Source organism: Zalophus californianus, chromosome 16 (genome assembly GCF_009762305.2).
Source record: "Zalophus californianus isolate mZalCal1 chromosome 16, mZalCal1.pri.v2, whole genome shotgun sequence".
Taxonomy (NCBI): Eukaryota; Metazoa; Chordata; class Mammalia; order Carnivora; family Otariidae; genus Zalophus; species Zalophus californianus.
The window spans coordinates 13,524,268-13,546,461 of NC_045610.1; the positions used below are offsets into that span (position 1 = coordinate 13,524,268).

General features: G+C 40.1%; 1 protein-coding gene and 1 non-coding gene across 3 annotated transcripts in view; one reads left to right on the plus strand and one right to left on the minus strand.

Annotated features, from left to right (window-relative positions):
- Positions 1 to 22,194, plus strand: part of NCBP3 (nuclear cap binding subunit 3) — a 47,018-nt gene that overhangs the window by 5,507 nt on the left and 19,317 nt on the right. For both annotated transcript variants that reach the window (XM_027568604.1, XM_027568605.2), the window contains exons 4-5: positions 19,756 to 19,881; positions 22,020 to 22,148. In XM_027568604.1, the coding sequence (XP_027424405.1) occupies positions 19,756 to 19,881; positions 22,020 to 22,148 (255 nt within the window). The remainder of the gene's footprint in view (positions 1 to 19,755; positions 19,882 to 22,019; positions 22,149 to 22,194) is intronic.
- On the minus strand, positions 17,046 to 17,152 carry LOC113908424. The gene has a single exon (XR_003515489.1). It is a non-coding gene; the product is annotated as a U6 spliceosomal RNA (small nuclear RNA).

Genomic DNA, 22,194 nt, shown 5'->3' on the forward strand with positions numbered 1-22,194 from the left:
TGTGAAGGGCTTAGTAGGCATCCTTCTGAATGCATGTTAAAGGTCTCTGCTTGCTGTGTGAGTTTTTCTTGTTGGGAACTTGCTGTTTTACCAGGCACTATGTCACTTAGCACATTACACACTTGTTTCTCAGTCATTTCTCACAACAACCCTATGAGAAATATATTTTTATCCCTATTCTACAAAGAAATTTAATAAATGCCCAGGGTTACACAACTAATAAAAGTAGAGTCAGGATTTGAACCCAGGTTTTCTGACTCTAAAGCCTTGCTCTTAATTACTTTGCTCTATTGCCTTATAGTACGTATATGATACCATAAACCCAAACCTCCTCAGTCCCTCCCAGTGGACAGAGTAGCTTGGATACAGAGCTCAACTCTGGATGCTGCTTTACTCTTTTTCTGCACCATGAGTTGAAGTTGGAAATATGACCTTGCTTCCTGTGTAGGCTGGGTTTCCAGGCATCTGCTTGAGTGGATTTCTGTTTTAGGAAAATAGAACAGCTGTGCAGCTTGGCATTCATGTGCCTGTACAGTTTGGGCTCAAGTAGACCTCTGAGGCCTTTCACAACTCCACCTTGAAGCACCATAGTTTTACTCCACCTGTTTACTTCTAGTCCTGTGAACATTTCTTGTGATTTTTTTTTTTAAGATTTTATTTATTTGTCAGAGAGAAAGAGCGTGCGCACAAGCAAGGGGGGAGCGGCAGGCAGAGGGAGAAGCAGGCTCCCCACTGAGCAAGGAGCCCGATGTAGGACTCGATCCCAGGACCTGAGCCGAAGTCAGACGCTTAACTGAGCCACCCAGACATCCCATCTTGTGACATCTTGCTCTGATCTTATTCATGCCTTTTAGTCTGCTGATTAGCCCTTCCTTATCCCATGCTTTATCTGGTTCAGATGTCACTTCCTCCGTAAAGCATCCCTAATCACCCACTCAAATTTCTCTCCCACCTCTGTTGGAACTCTTTAGTGTGCTAAGCCCTCCTGGAATTCAGTGTCAGTTTCTTTGTGAATGTGGGCAAGTTATTGAACCTTTTCAGGTCTTGGTCTCCTTGTTTATAAAGTGGGAAAATGATACCTACCTGAAAAGGATCACTTTCAAGGTGTAGTTTTAATTAAAAAAAAAAAGCTTTAGGGACACCTGCGTGGTTCAGTCCATTAAGCGTCTGCCTTCGGCTCAGGTCATGATCCCAGGGTCCTGGGATCAAGTCCCACATCGGCTCCTTGCTCAGTGGGGAGCCTGCTTTTCCCTCTGCCTGCCGCTTTTCTCTCTCTCTCTCTCTGACAAGTAAATAAAATCTTTAAAAAAAATAAAAAGCTTTAGTTTTGTTTTTGTTTCTGTTTTTTTGGAAAAGCAATCCTGATTGATCTGCCTAGGATGTCAGCTAGAGAGGGTTGTTCATTACAACTTGTTTCTCATCTGGGAGGCCTCATGACCTAGGATAGTGTTGCTAAACTTGGAGAACCCTGCTGCCTATCCCAGATCAATTTAAATTAGAATGGGAGGGGGGTTGTAAAGGTCCCAGAGATAGTTCTTTCTTTTGTGTCTCCCCAGGTAATTCTAATGTATAGTCAGGCTTGAAAGCCTTTAATGTAATGGTTAAGAGCATGGGTTCTGAAGCCTGACCTGTCACTTTCTAGCTCTGTGACCTTGGGCAAGTTATTTAGCCTCTAAACCTCAGTTTCCTTATCTGGAAAGGCAGGACTCTATCCCAGGACCCCAGGAGTTTTTATAGGGTTATTGAGAGGCTTTATTAAAATGTTACAGTTCTTAGAGTGGCATATAGTAAAGTGCCCAATAAATGTTGTTATCATTATCTGATGTTCTCCATCTTCAGGCAGCCATCCAAGTGACCTAGCCTCTTGGGAGAATGGGGACATTGGAATAAGTATCTTGACTCCTGCAGCCACACCAGATGTCAAGTTATTTCTTCTTCTTCTTTCTTCTTCTTTCTTTTTCTTCTTTCTTCTTCTTCTTTTCCAGCAATAATAAAAGATACCACTTGATAAATGCTTATTATGTGCTTGTCACTCTGCTATGTGGTTAACTTAATCCTTTGAGCAGTGCTGTGAGGGGGAGAGTATTCATTTGTCTTACTGATGAGGAAACTAAGGTGCTGAGTTTGAGAAGCTCGCTCAGGTCCTACAGCTAGGTAAGTAGCAAGGCTGGGATTTGAAGGCTGGTCTGACCAAGGCCTGTGTTCCTAACCTCTCTGCCAGCATTCAGTAACATAGTTTGGGATATGTTGCACTAGAGCATTCTGCATCAAGAGTTCTTGCTAATCTTGAGTGATTCATTGTCAAGCAGCTTTAGTCTCCTTATCCCCAAGATCAAAGCTCTCATGTTTGGAAGGGACTTAGAGGTTATCTAGACCAACCTCCTACCCAGTGCTGCAGGCCCTTTGGCAAGGTTCTCAATGGTCTTTTGGCCTTTGCCTGAACGTTTCCTAGTGGTGGCACAAGAACTATTTATGAAGCGGTCAGTCTTATGTTTGGATACTTCCTCATGTTGAGTAGAAATTGCTTTCTAGTAATTTCTGTCTATTAGTTACTCCTGTGACTCTTAGAACAACATTAAGTCCTTTCCTTATTCACACAGTGAACCTTCTGAGGCAATTGGCAGGCTGTGCCCTAAACTTTCTTTATGTGACACGACTTTCTGGTCTCCTTCCTCTAGACTCTTTCCAGTCTCAAAATGCCCTACATAAGGTGAGGTGTAGATTCCAGATATGGTTGGATTCATGGGGAGTGTGGCAGGACTGTTACTGTAGTATCTGTCCTAGCTGTTTTGTAGTGTTGTATTAATCTTCTAGTCAACCTAAGCACCCAGGGCTTTCCCCCAGGAATTGCACCCATCAAAACAGTCTTCCCATCTTGTTCTTGAGATACTTTTAAAAAATTACCTTTTTATTTATCCTTATCAGTTTACATCTTGTTGATTTCAAGACTATTTCAGCCTATTGAGTTGATTTTATCATAACTATCTTTCAACATTTTAGCTATACTTCTCACTTCTGCATCTTGGTAAATATTAAGATAATCCTGTATCATGCCATGAAACAGATCCATGAATTATTAGTCTTACTCTGTTATCAGGCCTGCATTTCATTTTATTGTCATGAGGAACTAGATTACATGCTTTAATAAACTTGAGGTAGAACACCATCTGTAGTATTCTTTGAATTTCTAGGTCTGGTAATCCTATCAAAAAAGAAACAGGTTAGTGTAAACTCTTGTAATTTCTTATGGGAAAGACTTGATTTCTTAAGGGATCATAGAGTCTGTCTGATAAGCTTTTTTTTTTTTTTTTAAATCCAAAATCTGTTTATTGGGATAGTGTCCCACTCATCTTGATTCAGGGTGCTTTTAGTGCTGCTTCCGCCTGAAGGAGCATCCTTCTGTAAGCCTTGCTTTTCCTCCTGTGGGCTGGCGGAGGACAGTGGAGCAGCCAACACAGACAACTACCGTTTGTGTGTGGCTCAAGACGGTAGTGCTTTTGTAGCATTCCAGGGAAAGGTACAGGAGGTCCTTTGCCAGGGGCGTGTACTCATGGGGAGGTCATCACTGCCAGAAACGTTTTTTGTTTCTTTTGCGGTGTTTTTGTTGTTGTTGGGTTTTGTTTTGGTTTTTTTTTTTTTTTTAATTTCAGAGAATGACATCGTTTCAGTCTGTGATTTGGGAAATAATTTCTCTTTTCCTCTTATGAGAATCAGTACATGATTAGTCTTTCTTAAGGCTTTAAGGTACTTTACTCCTTCTCTGCAACTTCCTAGAGATTATCTACCTAATTTAGAGATTACTGCTTAATTCTGAAATCACAGCTAAGTGTTTTAGTCAGTGCAATGGGATGTAATTTTTGAAGAAGATTTAAACTTATTAAAGCTAATTCTTAGCTGTTATCATCTGTCTTGGGTTTTAGTTCTTATGTAATAATAGCTGTTCTGTCAATTATTAGAATAGCACAATAGAGCAACAGTTCTGCCCTTTTTCTTGCATCATCTTCCCAAAGCAGTGTTGCTCCAAACACTTAAAAGAAAAAGCCATGGGCGCCTGGGTGGCTTAGTTGGTTAAGCGACTGCCTTTGGCTCAGGTCATGATTCTGGAGTCCCGGAATCAAGTCCCGCATCAGGCTCCCTGCTCAGCGGGGAGTCGGCTTCTCTCTCTGACCCTCCCCCCACCTCATGTTCTCTCTCTCCCATTCTCTCTTTCAGATAAATAAATAAAATCTTTAAAAAAAAAAGCCATTAGCATTTTTGATGAGCCTTCTTACTCTGGACTATAACCTTTTCCTCATTAGATGTTATACAAACAATTCATGTTCACCAAAGAAAATTTGGAAAGTAGGGTAAGAGGAAAGGTTACCCACAGTCTGCCACTCAAACCCAGTCATTGTCAGCATTTTGTGTATTTCCTTCTAATCCTTTCTGGATCCTTTATTTTTGTTACTCCTTTTGTAGTCCTATTGGGGTTTTTTTTCCCCATATTTTTTATTGTTATGTTAATCACCATATATTACATAATTTGTTTTGGTGTAGTGTTCCATGATTCATTGTTTGTTCATAACACCCAGTGCTCCATGCAGAACGTGCCCTCTTTAATACCCATCACCAGGCTAACCCATCCCCCTACCCTCTTCCCCTCTAGAAACCTCAGTTTGTTTTTCAGAGTCCATCATCTCTCCTGGTTCGTCTCCCCCTCTGACTTACTCCCCTTCATTCTTCCTCTCCTGCTATCTTCTTCTTTTTCTTTTTTCTTAAAATATGTTGCGTTATTTGTTTCAGAAGTACAGATCTGTGATTCAACAGTCTTACACAATTCACAGCGCTCACCGTAGCACATATCTTCCCCAATGTCTATCACCCAGCCACCCCATCCCTCCCACCCCCGACCACTCCAGCAACCCTCAGTTTGTTCCTGAGATTAAGAATTCCTCATATCAGTGAGGTCATATGATACATGTCTTTCTCTGATTGACTTATTTCACTCAGCATAATACCCTCCAGTTCCATCCACGTCATTGCAAATGGCAAGATCTCATTCCTTTTGATGGCTGCATAATATTCCATTGTGTATATATACCACATCTTCTTTATCCATTCATCTGTCGATGGACATCTTGGCTCTTTCCACAGTTTGGCTATTGTGGCGTAGTCCTATTGGTTTTTTCCTTTTTACTTGATAGCTGATCATCAGCATTTTCCATGTCATTATATAGCCTGATGTTAGTTGCTTAGATTTTTATATTTTTTACATTGATTCTGTTACATTAGTCATTAGTAATTTACTCTTTATCTTCCATGTTTTTTCTTTGGCAAGTTGTGCTCCCCTAAGCGCTGCTGCCTTTTCTTTTTTGGGGATCACCTCTCATACTTTGAGTTAATGTATTTAGTGTATTCCAAAGCTTTTGATCATTTTATTTTTATTTATTTATTTTTTAAAGATTTTATTTCAGAGAGAGCAAGACAGAGGGAGAAAGCAAAGAGGGAGAGGGAAAGTCGGGCTCCTTGCGCAGGGCTTGATCCCAGAACTCTGGGATCATGACCTGAGCCGAAGGCAGATGCTTAACTGACTGAACCACCCAGGCACCCCAAGTTTTTGATCATTTTAATCTGAGGCCTTGGAATTGACTACTTTTTCTCTGGATTTTCAGAAATCTGCTTTCCTAAAAACTTCAGTTTGGTGTCCTGTTATCTGTCATTCATTGTCTTCTTTCCTGCTAGAAAATCCAAGATGATGCCCTCACCACCTTGCTTATAAGTCAGTACTCAGTAAATGTTGAGTCCTCATTCACCAGTGCATGTGTTCACTGCCACATCAGCAATTAGCCCTTTCTCAGTTGGGCATAAGTCTAGGTGCCTTTTTGGTTGTTTTATTTTAGGCAGTGACTTTGTCAGCAAGGTGAGGAAATTTTTTTTTGGCAGTCTTCCATCAAATCTTGAGCTTAACAGTTTCCATATCCAGTGGATCTTGCCACTGTCAACTGTCAGTCAGTTTGATTCTCCTTTGAGAATGAACCTTTTTTATCCTCTAGCTGACTGAGAGTAGTTTTTCTCTGTAGTGATACGGCATTTGCATCCCTTTTTTACATCTTTATCTGCTTCTTTTGATCGAGATTGTCCATTGCCCATTTCTAGATTTTTATGTCATTCTCTCTTCTTCAAAACATAGACGTCTGAGGCTAGAAGCTTTGTTCCTTATACTCTTTTCCCTTTGTTTTTTAAACTATTTCCTCACCTGTAGGGTTTTTTCTAAATGTTGTTTTAATGTTTTGATAGAACAGTGCTGTGATATTCTTGATACTTGTATCATTTTTGTCATTTTTTGGTCTTTATTTTCTCTGCTTGTCTCACTTATGACTAAATCCTTGTTACCAGAGCAGCAAGTCTCCTACAAGCTCTTTTCTCCCCAATCCTCAGTCTGTTCCCGCTACCATCACCAGGAGCTCTCCCTGTATGTGTTACCTTCAGACCTATGTCTTTACTTCCCAAAGGATTTTTTTCTTCCAAAGTCATGATTTAGCTTGAAGAACTAAGAAGGATCCTGTCCAATGTGGACATCCATCTCAGTTGTATTTGGGGTCTGTTCACTGTTGAACTGCTGGTCACTGATAAGGACTTGCCAGAGTTCATAAATCTCAATGGTATCTCTGTCTTCATGAATCTGGCTGGCAGGAAGGTACGATTGAGTCTGACCATACCTATATGGTTTCTAATTAAACCTGTCTTTTACTCTTCAGAATGACAAGTAGTTAAACATTTTTTTGTCTGAATATATTCGCATACTTTTAAGTAAATACTTAAATACTTTAAATTCATTTGTTTTGTTTTTGTTTTTTGGGTGTTTTTAAACACTTATTTCTTTGTTGAGAGAAAGAAAGAGCTTGTATGAGCAGGGAAGGGGCAGAGGGAGAAGAGAGAGAGAATCCCAAGCAGACTGCCTGCTGAGCACGGAGTCTGACGTGGGGGCTAGATTCCATGACCCATGAGGTCATGACCTGAGCCAAAATCACTAGTTGGGGACGCTTAACCACCTCAGCTACCCAAGTGCCCCTAGGTTCATTTGTTTTAAATAGGCATATGAAAACATACTTAGGAGTAATGGACCTTGAATTCTTGACAGAATTACTTCAGAGAAGGGAGTGAGAGAAGGGATGTAGAGGAATTACACAGGCCTGTTCTATATGTCATGTTTTATTTGCCTCAAATCTTTTTAAGAAATTAAGCATTAAGTTAGGTGGTGGATACACAGGTATTTGAAAAAAATTTTATTGATATATTTGCATATTTCACAACTACAAAGATTAAGTGAGATATATACTGAAGTATTTAGTAAAAAAGTAACACACTCCTGTTGGTGGGAATGCAAGCTGGTGCAACCACTCTGGAAAACAGTATGGAGGGTCCTCAAACAGTTGAAACTAGAGCTAACATATGATCCAGCAATTGCACTACTGGGTATTTACCCCAAAGATACAAATGTAGGGATCCGAAGGGGTACATGCACCCCGATGTTTATAGCAGCAATGTCCACAATAGCCAAAGTGTGGAAAGAGCCAAGATGTACACCGACAGATGAATGGATAAAGAAGAGGTGGTATATATACACAATGGAATATTATGCAGCCATCAAAAGGAAGGAGACCTTGCCATTTGCAACGACATGGATGGAACTGGAGGGTGTTACGCTGAGTGAAATAAGTCAATCAGAGAAAGACGTGTATCATATGACCTCGCTGATAGGAGGAATTTTTAACCTCAGGAAACAAACTCAGGGTTGCAGGAGTGGTGGGGGGTGGGAGGGATGGGATGACAGACATTGGGGAGGGTATGTGCTATGGTGAGCGCTGTGAATTGTGCAAACTGTTGAATCACGGATCTGTACTTCTGAAACAAATAATGCAATATATGTTAAGAAAAAAAAACAAGAAGAAGATAGCAGGAGGGGAAGAATGAAGGGGAGTAAGTCGGAGGGGGAGACGAACCATGAGAGATGATGGACTCTGAAAAACAAACTGAGGGATCTAGAGGGGAGGGGGGAGGGGGGATGGGTTAGCCTGGTGATGGGTATTAAAGAGGGCACGTTCTGCATGGAGCACTGGGTGTTATGCACAAACAATGAATCATGGAACACTACATCAAAAACTAATGATGTAATGTATGGTGATTAACATAACAAAAAAATTTAAAAAAAAGTAACACAATCCTGGTTAAGGCTGAGGTTCTTTTTTTGGAGGGTCTGGCTTTTATTTATTTATTTATTTATTTCCATCATGGTACATCTACTCTTTAATCCTTATCACCTATTTCACCCATCCCTCCACCCCCATCTGCTCTGGTAACCATTAAGAGTCTATTTCTTGGTTTGTCTCTTTCTCTCTCTCTCTTCTTTTTCCTTTGCTTGTTTCTTTTGTTTCTTAAATTCCACATATCAGTGAGATCATATGGTGTTTGTCTTTCTCTGACTGACTTATTTCACTCAGCATAATACTCTCTAGCTCTTTCCAAGTTGTTGCAAATGTCAAGATTTCATTCTTTTTTATGATTAAATAATATTCCTCTGTGTGTGTGTGTGTGTGTGTGTGTGTGTGTGTGTGTGTGTGTGTGTAGACCACTTTTTTTTTTTTTAAGATTTATTTATTTGAGAGAGAGAGAGAGCATGAGCAGGAAGGGCAGAGGGAGAGGGAGAGAGAATCCCAAACAGACTCCATCCAGAGCCTAACACAGAGCTCAATCCCACTACCCAGAGACCATGACCCGAGCCGAAACCAAGAATAGGTCGCTCAACTACGCCACCCAGGCACCCCTGTATACACCACATCTTTATCCATTCATCTATTAATGGACACTTGGGCTGCTTCCTTAATTTGGCTATTATTAGTAATGTTGCATGTATCCCTTTGGAATCATGGTTTTGTTTTTTGGGTGTCAATACCAATAGTGTGATTACGAGATTGTAGGGCACTTCTATTTTTTTTTTTTATTTTTTATTGTTATGTTAATTGCCATACATTACATCATTAGTTTTTGATGTAGTGTTCCCTGATTCATTGTTTGTATATAACACCCAGTGCTCCATGCAGAACGTGCCCTCTTTAATACCCCTCACCAGGCTAACCCATCCTCCCACCCGCCCCCAGACTCCTCAGTTTGTTTTTCAGAGTCCGTCGTCTCTCATGGTTCGTGTCCCCCTCTGATTTCCCCCGCATCATTCTTCCCCTCCTGCTATCTTCTTTTCTTTTTATTTTTTAATGTATATTGTATTATTTGTTTCAGAGGTACAGATCTGTGATTCAACAGTCTTGCACAATTCACAGCGCTCACCATAGCACATACCCTCCCCAATGTGTATCACCCAGCCACCCCATCCCTCCCACCCCCCACTACTCCAGCAACCCTCAGTTTGTTTCCTGAGATTAAGAATTCCTCATATCAGTGAGATCATATGATACATTTCTTTCTATGATTGATTTATTTCGCTCAGCATAACACCCTCCAGTTCCATCCACGTCATTGCAAATGGCAAGATCTCATTCCTTTTGATGACTGCATAATATTCCATTACACACACACACACACACACACACACCGCCTCTTTTTTTCTTTAAATTTTTTTATTGTTAATGTTAATCGCCATACATTACATCATTAGTTTTTGATGTAGTGTTCCATGATTCATTGTTTGTGCATAACACCCAGTGCTCCAAGCAGAACGTGCCCTCTTTAATACCCATCACCAGGCTAACCCATCCCGCCACCCCCCTCCCCTCTAGAACCCTCAGTTTGTTTTTCAGAGTCCATCGCCTCTCATGGTTCGTCTCCCCCTCCGACTTACTCCCCTTCATTCTTCCCCTCCTGCTATCTTCTTTTTTTTTTTCTTAACATATATTGCATTATTTGTTTCAGAAGTACAGATCTGTGATTCAACAGTCTTGCACAATTCACAGCACTCACCATTGCACATACCCTCCCCATGTCTGTCACCCAGCCACCCCATCCCTCCCACCCTACCCCCACTCCAGCAAGCCTCAGTTTGTTTCCTGAGATTCAGAATTCCTCATATCACTGAGGTCATATGATACATGTCTTTCTCTGATTGACTTATTTCACTCAGCATAACACCCTCCATATCCATTCACGTCGTTGCAAATGGCAAGGTCTCCTTCCTTTTGATGGCTGCATAATATTCCATTGTGTATATATACCACATCTTTATTCATCTGTCGATGGACATCTTGGCTCTTTCCACAGTTTGGATCTTGTGGACATAGCTGCTATAAACATCGGGGTGCACGTACCCCTTCGGATCCCTACATTTGTATCTTTGGGGTAAATACCCAGTAATGCAATTGCTGGATCGTATGGTAGCTCTATTTTCAACTGTTTGAGGAACCTCCATACTGTTTTCCAGAGCGGTTGCACCAGCTTGCATTCCCACCAACAGTGTAGGAGGGTTCCCCTTTCTCCACATCCCCGCCAACATCTGTCATTTCCGGAATTGTTAGTTTCACCCATTCTGACTGGTGTGACGTGGTATCTCATTGGGGTTTTGATTTGGATTTCCCTGATGCCGAGCGATGTTGAGCACTTTTTCATGTGTCTGTTGGCCATTTGGATGTCTTCTTTGGAAAAATGTCTGTTCATGTCTTCTGCACATTTCTTGATTGGATTATTTGTTCTTTGGGTGTTGAGTTTGATAAGTTCTTTATAGATTGTGGATACTAGCCCTTTATCTGATTATGTCATTTGCAAATATCTTCTCCCATTCTGTCGGTTGTCTTTTGGTTTTGTGGACTGTTTCTTTTGCTGTGCTAAAGCTTTTTATCTTGATGAAGTCCCAATAGTTCATTTTGGGCCTTGCTTCCCTGGCCTTTGGTGATGTTTCTAGGAAGAAGTTGCTGTGGCTGAGGTCGAAGAGGTTGCTGCCTGTGTTCTCCTTTAGGATTTTGATGGACTCCTGTTTCACATTGAGGTCTTTCAACCATTTGGAGTCTATTTTTGTGTGTGGTGTAAGGAAATGGGCCAGTTTCATTCTTCTGCATATGGCTGTCCCGTTTTCCCAACACCATTTGTTGAAGAGACTGTCTTTTTGCCATTGGACATTCTTTCCTGCTTTGTCGAAGATGAGTTGACCATAGAGTTGAGGGTCCATTTCTGGGCTCTCAATTCTGTTCCATGGATCTATGTGTCTGTTTTTGTGCCAGTACCATACTGTCTTGATGATGACAGCTTTGTAATAGAGCTGGAAGTCCGGAATTGTGATGCCGCCAGCTTTGCTTTTCTTTTTCAACATTCCTCTGGCTATTCGGGGTCTTTGCTGGTTCCATACAAATTTTAGGATTATTTGTTCCATTTCTTTGAAAAAAGTGATGGTTTTTTGATGGGGATTGCATTGAATGTGTAGATTGCTCTAGGTAGCATTGACATCTTCACAGTGTTTGTTCTTCCAATCCGTGAGTGTGGAACATTTTTCCATTTCTTTCTGTCTTCCTCAATTTCTTTCATGAGTATTTTATAGTTTTCTGAGTACAGATCCTTTGCCTCTTTGGTTAGATTTATTCCTAGGTATCTAATGGTTTTGGGTGCAATTGTAAATGGGATCGACTCCTTAATTTTTCTTTCTTCTGTCTTGTTGTTGGTGTGCAGGAATGCCACTGATTTCTGTGCATTGATTTTATATCCTGCCACTGGACTGAATTCCTGTATGAGTTCTAGCAGTTTTGGGGTGGAGTCTTTTGGGTTTTCCACATAAAGTATATCATATGCAAAGAGTGAGAGTTTGACTTCCTCTTTGCCTATTTGGATGCCTTTTATTTCTTTCTGTTGTCTGGTTGCTGTGGCTAGGACTTCTAGTACTATGTTGAATAGCAGTGCTGGTACTGGACATCCCTGCCACGTTCCTGACCTTAGGGGGAAAGCTCTCAGTTTTTCCCCATTGAGAATGATATTCACTGTGGGTTTTTCATAGTTGGCTTTTATGATATTGAGGCATGTACCCTTTATGCCTATATTCTGAAGAGTTTTGATCAAGAAAGGATGCTGTACTTTGTCAAATGCTTTTTCTGCATCTGTTGAGAGGATCATATGATTCTTGTTCTTTCTTTTGTTAATATATTGTATCACATTGATTGATATGCAGATGTTGAACCAACCTTGCAGCCCAGGGATAAATCCCACTTGGTCATGGTGAATAATCCTTTGATGTACTGTTGGATCCTATTGGCTAGTATTTTGGTGAGAATTTTTGCATCCATGTTCATCAAGGATATTGGTCTGTAATTCTCCTTTTTGATGGGGTCTTTGGTTTGGGGATCAAGGTAATGGCGGCCTCAGAAAACGAGTTTGGAAGTTTTCCTTCCATTTCTATTTTTTGGAACAGTTTCAGAAGAAGAGGTATTAAATCTTGAAATGTTTGGTAGAATTCCCCTGGGAAGCCGTCTGGTCCTGGGCTTTTGTTTGTTGGGAGATTTTTGATGACTGCTTCAATTTCCTTAGTGGTTATAGGTCTGTTCAGGTTTTCTATTTCTTCCTGGTTCAATTTTGGTAATTGATACATCTCTAGGAATGCATCCATTTCTTCCAGGTCACCTAATTTGCTGGCATATAGTTGCTCATAATATGTTCTTATAATTGTTGTCTGTCTTTGGTGTTGGTTGTGATCTCTCTTCTTTCATTCATGATTTTGTTGATTTGGGTCATTTCTCTTTTCCTTGATAAGTCTGGCCAGGGGGTTATGAATCTTGTTAATTCTTTCAAAGAACCAGCTCCTAGTTTCGTTGATCTGTTCTACTGCTCCTTTGGTTTCTATTTCATTGATTTCTGCTCTGATCTTTCTTATTTCTCTTCTCCTGCTGGGTTTAGGCTTTATTTGCTGTGCTTTCTCCAGCTCCTTTAGGTGTAGGGTTAGGTTGTGTATTTGAGACCTTTCTTGTTTCTTGAGAAAGGCTTGTATTGCTATATACTTTCCTCTTAACACTGCCTTTGTTGTCTCCCAAAGATTTTGAACAGTTGTGTTTTCATTTTTGTTTGTTTCCATGAATTTTTTTAATTCTTTTATTTCCTAGTTTACCCATTCATTCTTTAGTAGGATGCTCTTTAGCCTCCATGTATTTGAGTTCTTTCCGACTTTCCGCTTGTGATTGAATTCTAGTTTCAAAGCATTGTAGTCTGAAAATATGCAGGGAATAATCCTAATCTTTACCAGTTGAGACCTGATTTGTGACCTAGGATGTAATCTATTCTGGAGAATGTTCCATGGGCACTAGAGAAGAATGTGTATTCTGTTGCTTTGGGATGGAATGTTCTGAATCTATCTGTGAAGTCCATTTGGTCCAGTGTGTCATTTAAAGTCTTTATTTCCTTGTTGATCTTTTGCTTAGATCTGTCCATTTCAGTGAGGGGGTTTTTAAAGTCCCCCACAACTATTGTATTGTTATCGATGTGTTTCCTTGCTTTTGTTATTAACTGCCTTATATAATTGGCTGCTCCCATGTTAGGGGCATAATTACTTATAATTGTTAGATCTTCTTGTTGGATAGACCCTTTAAGTAGGATATAGTGTCCTTCCTCATCTCTTATTACAGTGTTTGGTTTAAAATCTAATTTGTCTGATTTTGGTGCCAGCTTTCTTTTGGTGTCCATTAGCATGGTAAATGATTTTCCACCCCCTCACTTTCAGTCTGGGGGTGTGTTTGGGTCTGAAATGAGTCTCTTGCAGACAGCATATCGATGGGTCTTGTTTTTTTATCCAATCTGATAGCCTGTGTCTTTTGATTGAGGCATTTAGCCCATTTACACTCAGGTTAACTATTGAAAGATATGAATTTAGTGCCATGTGTTGCCTGTAAGGTGACTGTTACTGTATATTGTCTGTGTTCCTTTCTGGTCTATGTTACTTGTAAGCTCTCTCTTTGCTTAGAGGACTCCTTTCAATATTTCTTGTAGAGCTGGTTTCGTGTTTGCAAATTCCTTTAGTTTTTGTTTGTCCTGGAAGTTTTTATCTCTCCTTCTATTTTCAGTGACAGCCTAGCTGGATATAGTGTTCTTGGCTGCATAATTTTCTCATTTAGTGCTCTGAAGATATCATGCCAGTGCTTTCTGGCCTGCCAGGTCTCTGTGGACAGGTCTGTTGCCAATCTAATGTTTCTGTCATTGGAAATTACAGATCTCTTCTCCTGAGCTGCTTTCAGGATTTTCTCTTTGTCTTTGAGACTCATAAGTTTTACTCTTAGATGTCGGGGTGTTGACCTATTTTTATTGATTTTGAGAGGGGTTCTCTGTGCCTTCTGGATTTTGATGCCTGTTTCCTTCCCCACATTAGGGAAGTTCTCTGCTATAATTTGCTCCAATATACCTTTTGCCCTTCTCTCTGTTTCTTCTTCTGGGATCCCAATTATTCTAATATTTCATCTTATGGTATCACTTGTCTCCCGAATTTTGCCCTCATTATCCAGTAGTTGTTTATCTCTCTTTTTCTCAGCTTCTTGATTTTCCATAATTTGGTCTTCTATATCACTGATTCTCTCTTCTGCCTCTCTTATCCTAGCAGTTAGAGCCTCCATTTTTTATTGCACCTCATTAATAGCCTTTTTGATTTTGACTTAGTTAGATTTTAGTTCTTTTATTTCTCCAGAAAGGGTTTCTCTAATAACTTCCATGTTTTTTTCAAGCCCAGCTAGTTACTTAAAAATCATCATTCTGAACTGTAGTTCCGACATTGTACTAATGTCCGTATTGAGTAGGTTCCTGGCAGACGGTACTGTCTCTTGTTCTTTTTGTTGAGGTAATTTTTTCCATCTTGTCATTTTGTCCAGAGGAGACTAGATGAATGAGAGAACAAAATACTAACAGGGTAACAACATCCCCAGAAAATACTAAACAAATCAGAAAACACCTGAAACTGGTGGGAGAAAGAGAAATAAAGAAAAAAGAAAAAGAAAGAAAAAGATAAAAGCAAACAAAAACAATACAAAACAAAAAAACAATATGATCCCATATGATCAGGCTGGTGCATAGATCAGTGCCACACACTAGATTTTTGGCGTGTTTTGGTCTGTTAGAAGAAAGTGCCTCCCAAATTTTTAAAGAAGGAAAAACTTACATATGTACAAAAATAAGGGTTAATATGATGAGGGGATGGAATATGACTGTAAAGATGAAAATTAGAAAAGACTTTATAAAAGGAATTGATAAGTTGGTTGAAAAAAGACAGAAGGGGTTTTTAAAAAGAGAGGCAAAGGAGAGAATGTGATCAGGCAGGAGACTTGAACAAAGCCATATACTAGAGATTTAGGGTATATTTTGATCTGTTAGAAGAAACTGTATCTCAAAATTTTAAAGAGAGGACAACTTATATGTATATACCATAAAGAAGGGTAACTACTATGAAGGGATAGAATATCGCTAAAAATGAAAAATAAAAAATATTTTTTAACAAAGGGATTGATAAGATGTTGGTTGAAAAAGGGAAAAAGAAAAATTGAAAAAAGAAAGAAAAGAAAAGACAGTTAAAAAAATTAACTTTGAAAGACTAAAGAATCATGGGAAAAAAGCCATGAATTATATGTGCAGTATTTCTCTAGCGCTGGAGTTCTGCCGTTCTCATTGATTGGTAAACTTGGTCTTGGCTGGATGTTCTTGCGGATCTTCCGGGGGAGGAACCTGTTGCCATGGTTCCCAGTTGTCTTTCCCGTAGTCGGAATTTGCCCACCCTTGCCGGGTCCTGGCTAAGGAATCCGCTCGGGTTTGCTTTCAGGAGCTTTTTTTTTGAAATTTTTATTGTTATGTTAATCACCATACATTACATCATTAGTTTTTGACGTAGTGTTCCATGATTCATTGTTTGTGTATAACACCCAGTACTCCATGCAGAACGTGCCCTCTTTAGTACCCATCACCAGGCTAACCCATCCTCCCATCCCCCTCCCCTCTAGAACCTTCAGTTTGTTTTTCAGAGTTCATCGTCTCTCATGGTTCGTCTCCCCCTCTCTTGGGAGCTTTTGTTCCCTGCAAGCTTTCCATACAGCTTGGAGGACGAGAGTAAAAATGGCGGCATCCCATTCTCCGCCCCGGAGGAACCAAGAACTCAGGGCCCTGCTCCTCAGTGCGCCCCCAGAGAAAAGCCGCCAATCACTCCCGTCTCCCCGGTCTCCGGCGGCACTCCGTGGTCACCCCACCTCTGACCAAGCGTTTCTATCTCTGGCACCCGACCCCGTGTGGAGTCTCCAAACTCATTAGATCCCTGCGGTGCGCTCCTGTGCTGCTCCTCCCGGGGGAGGAAGGGGAGTCTCCCCGGATCTGCCACTCGGTGGGTCGCTGCTGGAAGAGCAATGGCCCGACTGTGCCGTGGATCACGGTTTATGGCAACCCCGAGCTGAGAGCCCACTCCTTGGCTCCGTCTCTGCAGCCGGCTTCCCCACTCCGATACCTGGGAGCTCTGCTGTACTCAGGCACCCCCGGTCTTCCTGTGACCCTGAGGGTCCTGAGACCACACTGTCCCAGAGAGGGTTCCACCCCCTGCTTATCCGCTGCAGCAACGTACCTCAGCTGAACCGACTTCTAAAAGTTCCAATTTTGTCCTCTGGTGCTCTATCATTTGTCAGAAGCGGCCAACAGAGGCCCCCTCCCCCGCCGTCTATCCTCCCGGATATTGCCTCGGATTTACTTCTGCTCATCCTACCTTCCAGAAAGTGGTTGCTTTTCTGTTGTGAGAGTTGTTGCTATTCTTTTCTTCGATCTCCTGTTGAGTTTGTAGGTGTTCAGAATGGTTTGATCCCTATCCAGCTGAATTCCTGGACCAGACGAAATCCAGGTCTCCTACACCTCTGCCATCTTGCTCCGCTCCCCCGGCCCCATCACCTCTGTAACCCATCCACCCTACCCCGCTCCCATCTGTAACCATCAGTTTGTTCTCTGCAATTAAGAGTCTGTTTCTTGATTTGTTTCTCTCCCTGTCATTTTTTCCCTTTACTTCTTTGTTTTGTTTCTTTCCACATATGAGTGAAATCATATGGTATTTGTTTTTCTCTGACTTATTTAGCTTAGCATTAAAAAATATGGAAGGCTCTACAAATTTACATGTCATCCTTGCTTAGGGGCCATGCTAATCTTCTCTGTATCATTCCAATTTTAGTATATGTGCAGCCAAAGCAAACACTTCTGCCCATTCTTAAATGGCATTCAGTTTTTGGATGTTGAGTTGTGTCAATTTCTTTATATATTTTGGACACTCAGCCTTTATCAAATATGTCATTTGCAAATATCTTCTCCCATTCAGTAGGTTGCCTTTAAGTTTTGTTAATTGTTTCCTTTGCTGTGCAGAAACTTCTTATTTTGATGTACTCCCAGTAGTTTATTTTTGCTTTTATTTTCCTTGCCTCATGAAATACATCTAAAAAAGTGTTGCTACAGTCGATGTCCAAGAGATTACTGCCTGTACTCTCTTCAAGGATTTTTATGGATTCAGATCTCACATTTAGGTCTTGAATCCATTTTGAGTTTATTTTTGTGTATGGTCAAAGAAAGTGGTCCAGTTTCATTCTTTTGCATGTGGCTGTCCAGTTTTCCCAGTGCCATTTGTTGAAGAGACTGTCTTTTTTTCATTGTATATTCATTCCGCCTTTGTTGAAGATTAACTGACCTTATAATTGTTAAGTCTATGTCTGGTTTTTCTCTTCTGTTCCATTGATCTGTGTGTCAGTTTTTATGCCAGTACCATACTGTTTTAATTATGACTGCTTTGTAATATAAGTTGAACTCTGGAATTGTGATATCTCCAGTTTTGTTTTTCTTTTTCAAGATTGCTTTGTATATTCAAGGTCTTTTGTGGTTCCATATAAATTTTAGGATTGTTTGTTCTAGTTCTGTGAAAAATGCTGTTGGTGTTTTGATAGGGATTGCATTAAATCTGTAGATTGCTTTGGGTAACATAGACATTTTAACAATATTTGTTCTTCCAACCCATGAGCAATGAATGGCTTTCCCTTTCTTTGCATCGTCTTGAATTTCTTTCATTCGTGTTTTATAGTTTTCAGACTACAGGTCTTTCCTTTTTTACTATAGCCTTCAACCTTTCTTCCTCCCCAGAGGTTACAACTGTTATCAGTGTGAATTATACCAGGCCTTTTTCTAGGTATTTGTGTGCACAAATACTGACTCTTGGGTTTATATATTATTTTTTTTTAATGTCATCACATTGTACAGGAACACTTCATTTTATTGTACTTTGTAGATACTGTTTTTTGTTTTGTTTTGTTTTTTAACAAATTGAAGGTTTGTGGAAAGTGTGTTGAGCAGGTCTGTTGGTGCCATTTTTCCAACGGCATTTGCTCACGTTGACTCTCTGTCACATTTTGGTAATTCAGTATTTCATACTTTTTCATTATTATTGTATTTGTTATGGTGATCTGTGATCAGTATCTTTGATGTTACTATTGTAATTGTTTTGGGATGCCACAAACCACTCCCTTACAAGATGGAGAACTTGATAAATGTGGGTGTTCTGACTGCTCCACCAACTGGCCGGTTGCCCGTTTCTCTTCCTCTCCTTGGGTCCCCATTCCCTGAGACATAACAGTATTGAAATTAGGCCAATTAATAATCCTACAACAGCCTCTTTAAGTGTTCAGGTGAAAAGAGGGTCCATGTCTCTCATTTTAAATCAAAAGCTAGAGGTGATTAAACTTAGTGAGGAAGATACATCAAAAGCCAAGATAGGCCAAAAGCTAGGCTTCTTGTGGCAAACAGCCAAGTTGTGAATGCAAAGGAAAAGTTCTCAAAGAAATTAAAAGTGCTACTGCAGTGAACACACGAATGATAAGAATTGAAATAGCCTTTTTGCTCATATGGAGAAAGCCTTGGGTCTGCATAGGAGATCAAACCAGCCCATTCCCTTAAGCCAAAGCCTAATGCAGAGGAAGGCCCCGACTCTATTCTATTCTGTGAAGGGTGGGAGAGGTGAGGAAGCTACAGAAGAAAAGTTTGAAGCTAGCAGAGGTTGGGTCATTAGGTTTAAGGAAAGAAGCCATCCATCTCTGTAACATAAAAAGCACAAGGTGAAGTACAAGCATGTAGAAGCTGCAGCAAATTATCCAGAAGATCCAGCTAATTAATGAAGGTGGCTATACTACACAACAGATGGGCAATGAAAGCTTGTGTTTTGTTTTAATGTGCATTTTTCTGATTACTAGTGAGATCGACTGTCTTTTCATATGTTTATTGGCCTTTTTTATTTCCTTTTGTGTGAAATGTGTGCTTATGTTCATTTTTATTTTGTGCTGTCATTTTATTATTGCTTTGTAGGATTTCTTTAGTTTCATACTTTGCTTTATATTCAGGAGCAGCATCTCTTCAGAATTGTCATGGCTATTGCACATCTCTATTTGACATACATTCTAAAATTATAGAATCAGCTTGTCAAGTTCAAGGAGCAATCCTATTGAATTTGTTTTTGCTTTAATTACTACAGGTTAATTTGGGGAGAGATACCTTGTGTTTTACCAACACCATTTGTTTAATCTTTCTCAGCCTGATATGCCTGTTCTGAATTAGATCATTTGTTTAATGCTGTTGCTCTGTGATAAAAATTAAAATAGTTTACCTTACTGTCCTATTTCATTTCTTTTGAAGTAATTGTCATCTCTTCTAGCATACTTCTTTTCTAAACACATGTTATCCGAACCGTCACAAAGGGCTACTGGTGGGATGTGCAATAGCGGGTGGGGAAAATTCTATCATCTCTTTTGTGTCTTGTTTTTCTAGCAATCCCCAAAGTGAGACTGGAGACAATCTACATTTGTGGAGTAGATGAGATGAGTACTCAGGATATCTTTTCCTATTTTAAAGAATATCCTCCTGCTCACATTGAATGGCTGGATGATACCTCCTGTAAGTACACGCAAGTTTTTTGTTGAATATAGTTTTGTTTATGATTTTAATTTTGCCATCTCAGATGGTGAATATTTGTGGTTGAGACTACTCGTCTGTGCCCTAACCTCTACCTTTAGCCTAGGGGAGAAAGATTGCCCATTGATGAGAACCAGAATGCCTTAGCCAATCTGCCAGATCATATTCCATGAGTATTCCAAGTCAGCTCAGATGTGATGACCAGGAATCTAGGAGGTTGGTTGCTGGCATCTGAGCCTTGTTTACATGATTGAGACCTCTTTAACTCCCACAATTTCCCAACAAAGGGGTGGATCCAACTGTATAGACTTGGGCATCACACCTTCCCAATATAGCTCTTCACAGGGCTGGTTCTGCCTTAGTATTTGATTTAGAACTAAACTGGAACCCTCTGACACTGTATGAGACCTCTCACCTCTGCTTGCTTTGAAACTTCACCTGCTTGCCCTAACCTATGAGTTCTCCAACTTGTGAACTAGCTGTAATTTTTACTTGCCTCGCTATTCCAAGTCTGGTAGGACCTGTGGTAATCACTCTGCTGGCTCCTTGTCTTAACTCACTTCTAGTCTGGCTTTGTTTACTGCCAGTTTGCTGACCTGCTAGGTTGTACCCTGAATAGCTGCCTGGTTTTTCCAGCTACTTTCTTTAGAAGATGTTGATTCAGTGTTTTCACTGAATGAAGAAACATGACTGAGTGGAAGAGTTTTCTCCATTTTTCCTTTTGCTTAATTTACACTATCTAAATCAAGGCTTGGCAAACCTTTTTTTATAAAGAGCTAACAATAAATATTTTAGGCTTTGCAGGCCATGCAGTCTTTGTTTTGTTACATCTATTCAGCTCTGCTATTGTAGCATGAAAGCTGCCATAGACAACATGTTACTGAACAAGCCTACAAGCCTGGCCGCTTTCCACAGAATTTTTTTTTTTTTTTTTTTTTTAGTAAAAAACATGGTGGATGTGTAGTTTATTGTTACTTAATTAATTATACCTATATAAAGCTGGTATAAATATAAATAAATAAATGAATAGGTGGTGGGCTGGATTTGGCCTGCAGGTCGTAATTTGCTAACTCCTCATCTAAGTCACTAAAACTGTAGCTAAGGGATATTAGAGTCGGAGGGACCCTTTAGATTTACCCAGTTTTCCTAACTCATGTTGTACATCAGAACTGAGAAACAGAAGGAAAATTGTTTGCCCAAGGCCACGTCACACGTTCATAACAAAAGTGAGAATCTATAGACCTTCATTTCCCAAACTGAAAATGGAAAGGTGACTTTGGTTTGAGAAATGCTCTTTTTCTTTTTTTTTAAGATTTTTATTTTTTTAAAGATTTTATTTATTTATTTGAGAGAGAATGAGAGATAGAGAGCACAAGAGGGAAGAGGGTCAGAGGGAGAAGCAGACTCCCGCCAAGCAGGGAACCCGATGTGGGACTCGATCCAGGGACTCCAGGATCATGACCTGAGCCGAAGGCAGTCGCTTAACCAACTGAGCCACCCAGGCGCCCAAGAAATGCTCTTTTAAACAAAATTAAATAGATTTCTTTTCTGTAAGACTTCTCAACACCTTTTCTTTGCTAAATTCTCTTGTTTAAATAAGCAGATTAAATTAGTTGCTACAAAGCCAAGTGGCTGTCATGCCTCCATTGTATATGCTCCATGGGTACCATCATCATCCACACTTCACAGTGGGAAACAATCATTAGTGTGTCTGAATGACAAGGTACAACAGATGGCTTCCCTGTAGAGGGCAGTAGTATGAAGGATAATCTAAATTTATTTGACGGTTGTCTTCTTGTCATCATCATCATCACCACAAGAACTGCTAACACTATATAGTACTCACTGAGCCAGGCAGTTTTAATATGCAGAACCCTTTCTCATGGAATACTTTACAGTTATTTTGTGGAACCCAGTTTGGGAATGCAACTCTAGGCTAATTTCATCAAAGAGGTTTTACTACCACTTTCTGTACTACTTTCATTAGTTGGTTCATACATTCACTGATACTGACCTGTAGCTATATGAGGCCATAGCAATGAATATGTTGCAGTCTCTGTTTTTTAAAAACTTAAACCATTTGGATGTGATGTAATGTTTTATTTTACATTTTGTTTTAGGTAATGTGGTTTGGCTGGATGAAATGACAGCCACACGAGCCCTTATCAATATGAGCTCTCTGCCAGCCCTGGACAAGATAAGAAGCAGGGATGTCAATGAGGACAGGTCATCGGAGAAAAGTAAAAAAGGTAACAACACAAAGGAGGGACTTTAGGGCTGAAAGTCCTATTCTTT